At 34.3% G+C, this 15,217-nt stretch overlaps 1 protein-coding gene across 1 annotated transcript in view; it reads left to right on the forward strand.

The window, feature by feature from the left end:
* cac (cacophony) overlaps positions 1 to 15,217 on the forward strand; it is a 778,098-nt gene that overhangs the window by 382,334 nt on the left and 380,547 nt on the right. Inside the window, 1 exon segment of the mRNA XM_068225468.1 lies at positions 2,334 to 2,498. Coding sequence (XP_068081569.1) covers positions 2,334 to 2,498 — 165 coding nt within the window.

Genomic DNA, 15,217 nt, shown 5'->3' on the forward strand with positions numbered 1-15,217 from the left:
CAATTCTCGTCATTGTTAAGACCAATTTTACCATTTGCATCTCTGAAGCAAATACTCGGGAGTTGACAACCTTTCAGGTTATTCTTAAAGGTCTGATAGAAATTTTGGGAGTTATTTCTTACAAAATTATTCTCAATTTCTACTCGCTGCAGTTTTTCAAAAGATCTTTTAACCTGCATTATTATTCTTGTTGTTTCTTTTCTTTGTAGTTTAAATAGCTCATAGCGTTCATTCTTTCCAGAACATTTCCATTTTTTTCCACTTTTTCGTTCTTTTGATTAGTGCTTCCTCACATACGTTATTCCACCATACTTTCTTTTTAGTTTTAACTGATCCAAATACTTTCTTTGCTGCACTATTAATCTGTTTAGATAATTCTGGCCATTTGCCATGCTGAGTTATTTTAATTTCTTCCTGAAAGTTTTCTATAGTTGCTTGTGTAATGTTGAGCCTATCTACGTTGTATTTCTTTCATTTTCTCGGCCTTCTTGGATTCCTGCAAGGTAGAAGTTTTAGCTTAATTTTACTCCCCACTTCTTATTACTTTAACATTCATAATTTCTTTAATACTTTTTTGAGAAGTAGCTACATGGTCCAATTGAAACTCACCTAACATCGGGTTTGGGGACACCCATATTTTAGCCTCTCTTGGAAGTTTCTTAAAGAAGGTCGACATTAATTTTAGGTGAAAGGATTTACAGAGATTAATTAGTCTCATGCCATTTGTGTTTGTTCTTTTGTGTGCCGGATATGCCCCTACTGTTTTGCTGAAAACTTTTTCTTTGCCTATCTGTGCATTAAAATCATCTAGTAGAATAATAACATTTGATTTTGGAATTTTTGATATTTCATCATCTAGAAGACTCCAGAATTCTTCAGTTTTACTTGGGTTCTTCCTATTATCTTCATTTATTGGTGCATGACAGTTAACAAATGTATACTTTTCATTCTTGCATTTAAGTCTGAGAAGAGATAACCTTTCTGAACTAAATTTGAATTCCATAACATTATCAACTATTGCTTTATGGACATAAAAGGCGGTACCTAGTAGTGGCATTCCTTTCATAATTTTGATTGCTGGTTTACCTTTAAAGATGCTATAATCTTTGGTTTCTGTTACATTCTCATCCATAAACCATGTCTCTTGAGCTGCTAAGATCTGGATTTCATGTCTATCTATGAAAATTTCCAGTTCTTTCTGTTTGCCAGTTTTTAGCAAGGAATTTACATTAAGAATGCCTGCAAAGAATTTCCTGTTAAATTTAAGTCTGAAAGGATTCCAAGCATGCTCAGACTCACCCTTATTGCAGATGTTGGGACTCCCCAGAACCCTAGGTCCCGATGCATTGTATAACGCAATGGTGGATTTCTCTTCCAAGCTACCACCTGGGGTAGTGCTTTCATTCAGCGGACTTTCCATTCTGCAATTGAAATTGTACATTGTACAAGGTAGGAAATTAATTCCATGATAAGATCGGATTGTTAGTCTGAAATTATTTTTTATTCGTGCTTTACTCCACTAAGTTCTTCCGCTCTCTCTGCCGTTGGGACATTAAATTCCTCATTCGCCTTCGAGACCGTTGATCAGGTTTCACCTGTAACAACCCTTACAGGGTGCTACCATCCAGAGCCAGATGGACCCAGGTTTTTTTACGAGGTTGTTACTCCTCCCAGTCCTCCTTCCCCATCACTTGCAAGATGAGGCCCTGGGCTTGGGATCGGCAATGGCGGAGTTGACTGGCCATTAAGTTTTTTCCTTCTTTTGTATTAATATTGCATATTACAATAAATAAACCTGTATGTCCAAACCTTATCCCTTTTCTCTACGGGGTCAAGTATGAAGTGAGATGAATATTCATAGCGAATTTTTATGACCAGATGGCCTTCCTGACATCAACCTCATAGAGGAATTAATGAGATCAAATGAATGACGTGATATAAGAGTAAATAAAACTGATTATATTTACAGTATATGTAGGCCTAAAAGCCATGCGTTCACCATTTGTTGTTTTCTATTTTTTTTAAATTTAGAAATGCAGCCTTAGAATGCAGGTAGCCAGTAACTCTCAGAATACAATCATAAATTTGTCAAAAAATAGTGTAGAAATATATCATACACGTACAGTTTATAGTTCTTTATACCCACAAGTCATTGCACAAAATGGGAAGCTATCGCATATTGGATCTCCCCTTACTTTTTGCAGCTATAATAGCAGAAAAAAGGGGATTTAATACATGAGAAAATACAGTATTTTTTTATAAACTGCATAATACCAGTGCATTTTAACCTTATCTTCTCTAATCTTACTAATGTATGATTATTTCATTTCTAGAAATCTTGCATAGACTTCACTATTGGAGCACGGCCATTGGAAAGGTATATGCCCAATAAGAGGAATGGCTTTAAATACAAGATCTGGCGCATTGTGGTATCAACACCTTTTGAGTATTTCATAATGATCTTGATTGTTCTGAACACCTTGCTCTTGATGATGAAGGTATGTGCCTTTTTAATAATATATTGCACTAAAAATGTATGCCTATAAGAAACCAACAGAATGATGAATACTAGGAAATGTTTTTGTAAAATTAGCTAGTAGAAACTCTGTTAGATTATTATATAAAACAATCACATTCTGGTCATTGGCTATGAAATTGTTCTAAAGATTGGTATAAATTCTTCCGTAGTGAGATACTTGCCAGCCTTGGTTACTGAATTCCAATTGTTTCATGATGTTGGTTTCTTGTAAATTAAAAGAAAAATTGTTATTAAAATATAAATCCTTAATCCCACTCACTACAAAGAAAAAAAAACAAAATGTTATTCTCAATGAGGGCAAGTTTTCAACAGCTTTATAATGTAGTAAGTTATTTCTCTCTCCTACAACATTTTTCAATTTCATTATGTCAAAATTTCACTATTAGTATTTCTCAACTATTTTCTGAAGTTCCTAAGCTGGAAATTTTTCTTTTCTCATTAATTACATGTTTTTATTCATTTTTAAAACCTCTAATTCCAATGGAAATAAAATTTGATACAAGTAAAATGAATCTTAGTAAAAATATCCTGTAGATATTTTTCTTCCATACCATGTTACTTTCATCTTTATAAAAATCTATTAAGTATCTCCAGGTATACTGGTACAGTATTATATAGCTCACATGTAAATGAGTACCATTAGTAGAATATCATTGATACATTTTTTCTCTTTTAGGCACTTGCATAAAACTTGCCTTCAGTAACACTTGACTGCATTGCACCAGACACAAATTTACAGCAAATGCTTTTGTTACCATTGATTTTAAAATTCATAATAGTCTAAAAAGATTGGACAAAATAGATTTTTCTTCTTTAAGGCATGTTTTGAATGGCTTTCAAAAATAACGAGTCACAGAATGATTAATGCACAATAGTCATGCAGCACGTCTTATGCTTCAGTGCATCAGCAATTTTATAGTTGCATTTGTAACAAACATATTTGTAGTACCGTATTTAATCATTTAGAAAGAATTCTTGCTCATGAAAATGTACCTTTACAGGAATGGATTACATATGCTACCATGTAAAAGTACAAAAGGAGACTTGATTTTCTCCTAGTCATTAGATCTTCTGTGACCAAACAATAATCTTAATATATATTATTAGAATTTTAATCATTTTTTGAGTTTAAAAACAACCTGATTTCAAGTGAGTTACAAAGGATGGATATTTTCTTTTGCTGAAGATTTTTAATCATTGCCCTTTTTTACAGGTAGAAACAATCACCCTTGAATTAATTTTATTTTTCTGTAGTATCTCTGCAGTGACATTCAGGATGGACAGCTAATATTATTGATCAACAAGTACATTTCATCCTGAGTGCAATTGCTTTATGGGAAATGCCCAATGTCTGTTATTAGTGAAGTGAAGTAGTGAAGCATCTTGTGCATGTATAGTTTGTCTGTGCAATGATACACTGTGATTGTGTCAAAGCATGTTCTGAAGAATGAGGAATGTTTGGTGCCTGTGCACATTCTGATATTTCTAAAATGGATGGTTAGATTGCCAATCAACCAGTTTGTTGGTATTAATAATTAACATGTAGAGAAATGGCAGTTTTCAATGGTGATAAATCGTAAGGTACCGGTACACAACTGAGGTAAGAACTGATTTGTCAGTATAACTTATGTGACATAATGTATCAGCTTCTGGAAATTTGGCAAGTATATTTTGTGAAAAATATTTTATATTTCCAAGAATTCTGTATGTTATATTTTACCTTGTTGCTATGCCAGATATGAAAAATTTGCCTTTTTATACAACAGTATTTTAAACCTGTCCTTTCTAAGAAATTTATTAAACACCTTTTCTTTTGTCAAGAAGGATCATCATTATAGTATTGGTGGTGGTGGTGGTGGTGGTTGCTTTAAGGGGCAAGTACTTATAAAACTGGGCAACCATGTCATTATGGGTATTAAGTAGGGGGTGACTTGATGGTTTTAAGTGAATATATATGCTGTATTCGTTAATGTTTGAGGCCGCCCTTTTATAATACTGGTCTAGTGAACATCGACACACAGGAAAAATCTTAAAGTCTAAGAGCAATTTAGGGTTGTATAACTCATGGATTTCTTCATTTCCATAATTGTATGTTTCAACTATAACCCTAAAATACTTTGCAAAATAGGGCTCATTTGTATTGGATATTCATAATAATAATAATAATAATAATAATAATAATAATAATAATAATAAACATGTCAATTACTGGTATGCAAGTTGGTCATCCCCACGGTCTAGGGGTAGCTCGCCTGCCTCTCATGTGGAGGCCCCAGGTTTGATTCCCAGCCAAGTCAGCAATTTTTTACGTTTTACCAATCTGTTCACTGAACGCTTTTGTTTCTAAGAAATTCCAAGATAAATTTGTTCACTGAATATGGCTCACATGGCTAGCAGACTTCACTAGGTCCAAGGCATGCCCTTAAATATGTTTATATTGATATGAGAAACACTTTAGGAATCTGAATAAGGTGGGGATATGGTATCCTTTCAGTCCTGCATCATTGGAGATTCCAAGGTAACTGCTGATATTTATTGCAAATGTTTTGTTCCTCCCTCTATTCCGTGTCTGAGTGGAAGGGGGGGGCATATTTGCAATACCACGTTCAAAAAACCGAGTCCCACAGGGATCGGTTCTTAGTGTCACTCTGTTCACGATTGCCATAAATGGTATTGTTGCTGCTGCTGCTGGTTCAGCAGTAATACCGTCGCTGTATGTGAACGATTTTACTCTGCATTGTAACTCGCACAACATGGCAGTCATTCTACAATTACAGCAAGCTATTAGGAGAGTGGAACAGTGGACTAAAGAACATGGCTTTCGGTTTTCAATTGTAAAGACCTCTGTTGTACACTTTTGCCGGAGGTGCACTCTTCACCCCATCCCGAGCTTTTTAGGAAATGTTGCTCTTTCTGTAGTTGACACTAATTTCTTAGGCTCCTTTTCGATAGCAAATTATCGTGGGAGACACACGTGTGGCAGTTAAAAGTAAAATTCCCTAAGAAGTTGAATATTTTGAAGTTTCTTAGCAGCATTACTTGGGGAGTAGACTGCACAGTGCTCCTACGATTTTATAGTGCACATATTTTATCCAGGTTAGACTACGACAGTGCAGCATATAGATCAACAAGGCAAAGCATCTGTGCAAAACTGAATAGCATCCACCACAGCAGAGTTAGGTTGGCAGTGGGAGATTTTTGTACAAGCCCAATTGCTAGCCTGCTTGCTGAATCTGGTGTGCTGCCTTTACACCTGAGGTGCCAGCAAATGCTTCTGTCCTATACTGCAAATTTGTGACAGATACCACTTCACCCAAACTATCCTTGCATATTCCACAATGGAAACCATCGGCTGTATGCTGCTTATCTTGCAGACGGTTGGAATTCGCTCGGATAGGAGTCGCAGATTGTTTGAAATACCTTCGGTTCTTTGTCTTGTCAGACAGCCAAGTGGGGTACCTCCGTGAATAAGATGGTGACCTGAAATAATCCTGGATTTGCACACTGGCCCGAAGGAGAACACACACCGCTCGATTTATCAGAAGCTCTTCCTGTCCGTTGTTGGCTGGTATCCAGATTCAGCCATCATTTACACAGATGATTCGAGGGCAGAAATGAAAGAGGGCTGTGCATTCATTGTTGACAGTAAAAGGTTTCTTTTTGCTCTCCCAGAAATCTGTAGTGTGTACACAGCAGAGCTCTATGCTATCTGTGAAGCTCTGCGGTACACGCTGTCCAATGAGCGCTGACACTTTCTGCTGTGTACCGACTCCTTCAGCTCGCTACAAGCTGTTGATACATGCTTTCCTCGGCACCCTCTGGTACAATTAGAAATAGGAAAGGACTTACACCATATCAATACTTGTTTATTGTAATAAACAGTGGTATTATGTCGTCTTCAGATCGGCCACGGTATAGTAACGCACTCCTGTCTACTGAAAGGAGAACCCCTCCAGTGTGTACTTGCAGCAATCATCGTACCGTGGTACATATCCTTACGGAGTATGTGGACCTGGCCGATCTGTCCTGTATCTAAACCTCCCAAGTACAGTGTCCCTCATCCTACAAGATGACGAGCACTCAGCAGACATCGTCATCTGTTTTATGAGGGATAGTGGTTTGTTTTATCATATATAAACGTAGTGTTTGGTATAAGTCTTTATATTACTGTTTACTACATTTTTAGTTTGTGTTTGTATATTTTAATGTGTTTTAAAATATTAATTTGCATGATATATTATTGCATTTTAAGGCAATGTCTTATTCTACCATAATCTATCATCTATCATTTTACCACAAATAAGGCATTGGGAATTAGATCCACTGATTATTTTAAACTCTCGATCATTTTTTCATCATACATACATACATACTTACATACATACATACATACATACATACATACATACATACATACATACATACATACATACATACATACATACATACATACATACATACATCATCATTATAGACCGTTATGCCTTTCAGCGTTCAGTCTGCAAGTCATGTGGATTTACTAAACATCACCACAATCCTCTCTTTGCAACTAGTGCTGTGGACTCATTTAGTCCTATACCTCTTGTCTTTAATTCGTTAGAAACTGAGTCTAACCGTTGTCGTCTGGGTATCCCTCTACTTCTCTTACCCTCCATAACAGAGTCCACTATTCTCCTAGGTAACCTATCCTCCTCCATTCACCTCACAAGACCCCACCACCAAAGCCTGTTTATGCATACAGCTTCATCCATCAAATTCATTCCTAACTTAGCCTTTATCTCCTCACTCCAAGGACCCTCCTGCCATTGTTCCCACCTGCTGGACCAGCAATCATTCTCGCTACTTTAATGTCTGTTACTTCTAACTTATGAATAAGATATCCTGAGTCTACCCAGCTTTCACTCCCATATAGCAAAGTTGATCTGAAAACAGACCAATGTAAAGATGGTTTCATCTGGGAGCTGACTTCCTTCTTACAGAAAACTTTTGATCGCAACTGCAAAATCACTGCATTAGCTTTACTGCACCTTGATTCAATCTTACTTACTATATTACCATTCTGGTAGAACACATATCCTAAATACTTGAAATTATCTACCTGTTCCAGTTTAGTATCACCAATCTGACATTCAGTTCTGTTGAATTTCTTACCTACTGACATCAATTTAGTCTTTGAAAGGCTAATTTTCATACCATACTCATTGCACCTATTTTCAAGTTCCAGGACATTCGACTGCAGGCTTTCAGCACAATCTGCCATTAAGACCAAGTCATCAGCATAGACCAGACTGCTTACTACATTTCCACCTAACTGAATCCCTCCCTGCCACTTTATACCATTCAGCAGATGATCCATGTAAACTACGAACAACAAAGGTGAAAGATTACAGCCTTGTCTAACCCCTGTAAGTACCCTGAACCAAGAACTCTTCATACCATCAATTCTCACTGAAGCCCAATTGTCAACATAAATGCCTTTGATTGATTTTAATAATCTACCTTTAACTCCATAGTCCCCCAGTATAGTGAACATCTTTTCCCTCAGTACCCTGTCATATGCTTTCTCTACATCAACAAAACATAAACACAACTGCCTATTCCTCCTGTAGCATTTTTCAATTACCTGGCACATACTGAAAATCTGATCCTGACAGCCTCTCTGTGGTCTGAAACCACACTGGTTTTCATCCAACTTCTCTCAACGAGTGATCGCCCCCTCCCTTCCAAGATACCAGTGAATACTTTGCCTGGTATACTAATCAATGAGATACCTCGATAGTTGTTGCACCATTTCTTCCATGCCTTCCCACTATACTTCACCATTTCAGGTAATTTAATCTGTTCCTGTTGCTTTATGACAATGGAGTTTATTTGCCATCCTTTCCACTTCCTCAAGCATAATTTCACCAACATAATTTTCCTCCTCCCCAGCTCAGTTGTTTGTGACACCACCATGAAGATTTCCTTTTACGTTGAGAAGTTTTTCAAAATATTCCCTCCACCTGTTCAGTGATTCCCTGGGATCTATTTTAAGTTCACCTGAATTACCCCAAACACTGTTCATCTGCTTTTTCCATCCTTTCCCAAGATTCTTTATTACTGTTCATCATCATTTAAAAAAAAATTTAGTCAGTGGAAAAATTTAAAATTTTAATTATCATATGTCGTCCACCTTGTGCCATTATGGGCCAATGACCTAGATGTTAGGCCCCTTTAAACAACAAGCATCATCATCATCATCATCATCGTCATCATGATCATCAATATTGCCTGAGAAAACTGTAAGGAGAAGTCTTTTTAATGATAGTTGCTGTGATTAAAGGAATGATTGCACAGACAGTTAAACCTTTTTAGCCCTATGTGATTTTTGAAATGAGTCATTCTAGAATAATGGAATTTCTTTATCATGTTTTGCCTTAATTTCAAAACTGGTTTCAAGACAAAATGTTTAAGTGAAGGGTTAAAGAAACTTACTCTGGGGAATTGGTGCATTGTCAAAAATAAACTTCAACTAGTACATTGAATAATCCTATTTTTCCTCTGAATGAGGTGATTTTTTGCCGTAAATATGGACTTAGCTTCCTAGTTTGAGGTTTACTTGAAGAAAATTGTATTGAGATGTATAATAAAAAAATTGAAGATATTATTAATTAAATATCTTAAAAGGAATTAGTTTCAATTTTAAACTATATACTAAAGCATAACAAAATATTTTCTTTATGGTTCTGTTTGTATTCATAGTAACCTGCAAGTGAAAGCTAATAAAGACGAATAAGTTTGAGTGGTGTCTTTGAAAGTAGGAAAGATCACAATATGAAGATAAATTGGAATTCAAGAGGACAAATTGGAGCAAATATTCATTTATAGGAAGGGGAGTTAGGGATTGGAATAACTTACCAAGGGAAATGTTCAATAATTTTCTAATTTTTTTGCGATCATTTAAAAAAAGGCTGGGAAAACAACAGATAGGGACTCTGCCACCTGGCCGACTGCCCTAAATGCAGATCAGTAGTGATTGATAAAATTCAAACCATTTTTTTTATTATTATGATTCATGATTACATGGCCCAGATTACCATATATTTGAGTTTATGCCATGTGAAATGAAATAAACTGCTGTAAATCTTAGTGTTTCATGAAGAACTTGCTTTGAATCCTCTGAAGTAATAATCTGTAATTTTTGTAATAATGCTGGAAATATTTTCAATAAAATTTCACCACTTATCTAGTGATCACCAAGAACAATATTGCTCTTAATTTTATTTTAATGAAATATTCTCTTCTTTTGACTGATGACTGTGATATATTATATTTACCTTTACACTACCTTTGCCTTAATCAAGAAAATAACAGCTTTCCATACAAATATAGTAACATAAAATATTCTTCTGTATATAATGATGTATCGCAAACCATTTATTAATTATGAACAAGGGTAGGTACCATTTCATCAATAGAGCAACAGTGAAACTTAATTAAAATCTTTCAGCATTGTTAGAAATCTCTTGGTTTACTCATTAGAGAGAGGAATAAGGTATTTTCAACATGTAAAATTTTCCTGTAGTTCATCTCATTTCACTTGGTAAAACTAAAAGACCATCATGTCTATTTTTACTGTCATGATACATATTATCATGTTAACTTCATGTGACAAGATTGCCATTCATCATTACTTGAAAACTGTCAGTTTGTCTGGAATTATTATCTTAAGCAAAACTGGATGGTACTAGTTTTATTGTATACTTTGTGATGCACAAAGCATGATATGTATGTTGTATACTCCGTGTGACATAAACTATTGCCTGTGTGTTAAGTGTGCCCTCAAACCTGAATGGAAATTTAAAATCCTGGTCACCAGTTAATTTTAGTATCTCACGTGATTTATGATTAATGATATTATTATTATTATTATTATTATTATTATTATTATTATTATTATTATTATTATTATTATTATTATTATTATTATTATTATTATTATTATAATATATATATATATATTCAATTATTTACTCCCTCTATAGAAAAGTTGGTAAAATGAAAGCTGTTTTTCCTTATACTTTTAACATTATAAAATAATTTCAGAATTACCTAATAACTCAAGATCTTTTTTCAAGAAAATGGAAAACCAGACAGTTTATATATTATGAACTTGTTCCATTTGCTCTGCTAAATTAGATTCTAATATTGCACTTTCTAACTGTTATTATTTGTTATACATACATTTTTACCACAGTCATGCCTTTCAGCATCTGTGCTATTAATTGTTAATGTACCATTGTTCTGAAATACTGAATGGTTTCAACCTCTCTCTAGTATATTTTAAAAATTATTTGTTATTTTATAATTTTTTGCTGTAGAAAAGATATTCACATTTTTAACATCACCCATTGCCAATTTCAAGCACTGGCATATTCATGCTATATGTCCTAGAGGCAAATATAATGTAGTTTATCATTTTAACTGTTGAGCTTTGGAATTGATAAAATTCATATTGAAATTATGGCTATTCAAATCCTGTTATATGTGGTCAGTGGAGACACAGAATAAGGAATACTTGCCTCAAGTACAGAGCTGTGCAATACAAGAATGAAAAATCCCTGGTTTTTAACAAAATCATATCTTTTTTTGAACAAAATTGACATTTCTATCCTAGGTAATACTCATATACAGTATAAGATATTGACCTCCTCAAATTATCATTTTATCATATCTAACAACTTTCTGAAAATTTCAAATAATACATATAACACTAGTATGGGAGTCGAGTGGCATAACACGCTTCAACTTGCCTCGGGGAAGTACTCTATCACAAGCACCATTTTCATATTTATATTTCCTTTGCAATACAGCCTTTTAATTTTTAACTCCACATTCTTGTAGAGATTGAATTATGTGAAATATTGTGTACTTTCTGGTAATCAGAATTTTTACCAATCCTGACTGGCTTAAACTGGGAGTCTGGTTTTTACCAGGAAAATTGGAATAAACCCACGTAAACCTGGCAAGGATAGGTAATTCATTAAAAAATTGATAAAATTGTGTTCACAGGGAAGATAGCAGTATTCTTGTGCATGTTATCTGAATCTGGTTTATGGCATGAAATGATCAATCCAGTTACATATAAATGCTCTTTTTTAATGTAATAACTGTCTTTAGTTTTTGTTTTGTTTTGTTTTGTATATTTGCTTCAGTGCCTGAAAAACATACATTTGCTATAAATGTTTTGTGTTTGGCTGGTTTAGAAAAACACTAGAATAGGATGTGATTCCAAGGCTCATTCCATTATGTTTAGAATGTTTACTCCTCTATGCATTGCTACAATATCTGTGCACATGCCATGTGGGGATACTTCTTTTTGTCCTTTTACATCTCAACACCTTCCAGTAATTATTTTACACAGAGTGAGTCAACTAAAATGTTCATCTTATGTAACTTGTAAACTTTTAAAGATGACAAACATCTGTTTTCACTTTCAATACCAAGGGATTCACAATCAGATTTTGCACAACTTTTCCAGGGTATCAATATCTGGTAAGATAACAGTAGACCAACTAACTTCATTTTAAAAATATATAATTGTTGTAGCATAGAAGTGGTATTTACTCATATGTTTGAGATGTAGCTTTTACCACAAATTACCTGAATATGAGTAATTTGACATAAAATAACTACATATCAAATTTATCATAACTTTGTTTTTCTGTTAGTGGAACTAAAATTTTCTACACTTAGTATTGGAGATATGAGCATTGCAGATTCAGAGGTATATTTATTTTGAAAATCTGACAAGTACTTCTAGAGGAAATGGACTGTCTTCAAATGTGCTTCTTTCACCTGCCAGGGCTACCCTATTCCCTTAAAAGCCACTATATATCAGTTTTTCCTTTAACTGTTAGTTATATTAAAGGTTTTAAATCACACAATGTTATCAAAGTGTACTTATGGCCACAGCAGAACAAATACCTAATTGTCAGAAGAGGGTGAAGGAACTCAGCACCTCATGAAGTATACAGTGTGTGCCTTCACTGCCTGGTTAGTAATTTGTTTGAATATGGCTTTGCCATGATTGCAGTGAGCATATTTCCAATGCTGGGTGTAGAAAAGAGTGTAGTTCTATTTTAACACAAACAAAGTTAGTACCATTTTCTCAGCAGATATTGACACTTTGGAAAAGTATTGCATATCCACTTATGAGCCCTTTGACAACATTACCGAATATGAAAATACATTTTTGTTACCTTTAATGGTTTATAAGTTACTTGTCATGGACATTTTAGCTGACTTAGCCAGTATATCAGAATTAGATCATTTTCTTTCTGCAAGATCTAGATTTATTTCATTATTTTTTAAATTGTTTCATTGGATGAATTTCCAATACAGTAATTGGTAATTTCCTAGGAACTGTGGAATCTCTCTTTCCCAAGTACAAGACAGGTTTTAATTTAGTATATTATATACTTCATTACATTGCCCCTGGTAAGCCTAGGAATTTTCTTATAATAAAATATTTGCCATCTAGCTGATTTTTGATGTTAAGTTCCAGACGTACTGTAGTATATTGGCACAACTATATGATGGGAAATCCATTTGTTAACATTTGTACTTTGCTTGCAGTTTGATGAGAAATTACATTTGCTGTGATGATTACAAGGCATCTTGAAATAGCATGTGAATGGGAGCATGATTTATTTTTTATTTTTTTATGCATGTGGTTGACTACATTAACACCTCTGATTGTCCACTTTTTTTTTGCACTTCAGTTAGTGCGCAACGATTACACTTTGTGTATGTGCGTATCTCTCTCTCTCTCTCTCATAATTTCTGTTTTCTTTTTACATCTCTTCTTAAACCTTCCTTATGTTACAAAATCAGAAAAAAGTGAAACAAGGCAAAGTATGCATATTTGTTTATCTTTTGGAATTTTAAAATATGACATTTAAAGATAGATCTATGAAAGGAAGTATCATTGTCCAATAATTAGCTATTCATAGTGTCATTCAGTCAGTTCATAGAAAATGTAGTTATGAATGAGGCCATAAAAACATTTATAACGTTAATTTTCTACATTCTATGAATAAAACTAAACAAGGGTTCCTCACCTATTCTACTTATTTCTTTCAATAAGAACTTATGTTTTATCAGCTCAAATACTGATCAACATCCACTTGCTCTGATATCCTGGGCTTAAGATGCCTTTATAACTTTTCACAATTGTCGGTGTATCTTAGAAGCATGGTACTATCATAGTTACTGAATTTTTTTTTTGACAAAAGTAAATCATCTTAAAAATTATGATAAATGACCAGTACATTACTTGTTGCTAGGTGTGAAGAGTGAATCGCAACTCTTCAGATTACATCATGATTTTTCCTTCTTTTTTTGCTCTATATTTTAATGTTAAATGTTTTTTGAGTGGGTGATCAAATACTGTAGAGCAGATATTCTTTGTTGTTCCGCATTACATGTCACATGTGTAGCTCCTTAAGGTCATTCTTCAGGAACAGTTTGAACATGAAAATTCATTCATTCGGAATGTTTGCAGTGTGGTTATGTACTCAAGTTTCTGTATATGTTTTACTATACACCTTTTATAGATGACAGTATTTTTTAGTTATGAGAATTTAAGAGATTCAAACATATTTCTAAATGTTCAAAAATAAAATTTCTCAGTGGTGTGCTCAAGACTTAAGTTTGTGTTCTTATACTCAGGCTTATGACTTTGACGTTTGACTCTTTACAACAACATTGACAATGACAACAATTCAGAATAATCATATCAGTTGTGAATAATTTGCTCAATATCTGGAGCCCTAACTCAACTGCACTTCTCTAGCATCAGAGATTACAATTTATGGTCCATCCTTCATTTCACCTGATTTCCTTCTTCCTGATCAAGAAGAAATCACCCAAATCATTGTATCTCTCTGCAACAACAATACATCAGGAAAGGATTCCATAGTTCCAGAACTTTTGAAAATGGCTAGTCCCAATTTTATTGCCAAGGAAATCAATGACACTCATATTCTATAAGTTGCAAACTTCATTTAAAGAATGATAAATTTGCTCTGTTATCATATTGGCTCTCTCGTGCAGTTTATTAATGTATTATTCATAAATATAGTGAAACTTACATTTTATTTCATTGTTCAAACCAGCTCATTTGTTTGATTCCATGACCAAATGGTTATCCTTTGGCCCAAAGGGTCCTGGGTTCGATTTTTGACAGAGTCTGAAGATTTTAACCTTCATTGGTTAATTCCTCTGGCTCAGAGACTGTGTGTTAGAATTCATCTGAGGTAGGGCTCCATCGTCATAGTTGTGCAGGTCAATTATAGGGCGTCAACTCGAAAGACCTGCACTAGACCTCTCTGGAGACTATACGGGAAAAAAAACCCCAGCTTATTCAGTTTCATATACTTTTCATTCCTCTGAACTGCTATTAACACATTTGTATTTCAAATTCCTATTCATACCCATTATTTCAATCAATTCTGACAAAGCAGCCAGTGTTCACTTCACTCCCCAATCTATGAAAACACAACCTTATTCTGCGATGGAAATCAGCCAGATGTGATGAATGCGAGGTGGACTCCGAAACTCCAACTGTATAGTTATGGACTATGATTTACGTCAAGCTTTTGAGGGGTTAATATATGAGGTTCAAAATCAATACTT

The sequence above is a fragment of the Anabrus simplex genome, chromosome 1, assembly GCF_040414725.1.
Source record: "Anabrus simplex isolate iqAnaSimp1 chromosome 1, ASM4041472v1, whole genome shotgun sequence".
Taxonomy (NCBI): domain Eukaryota; kingdom Metazoa; phylum Arthropoda; class Insecta; order Orthoptera; family Tettigoniidae; genus Anabrus; species Anabrus simplex.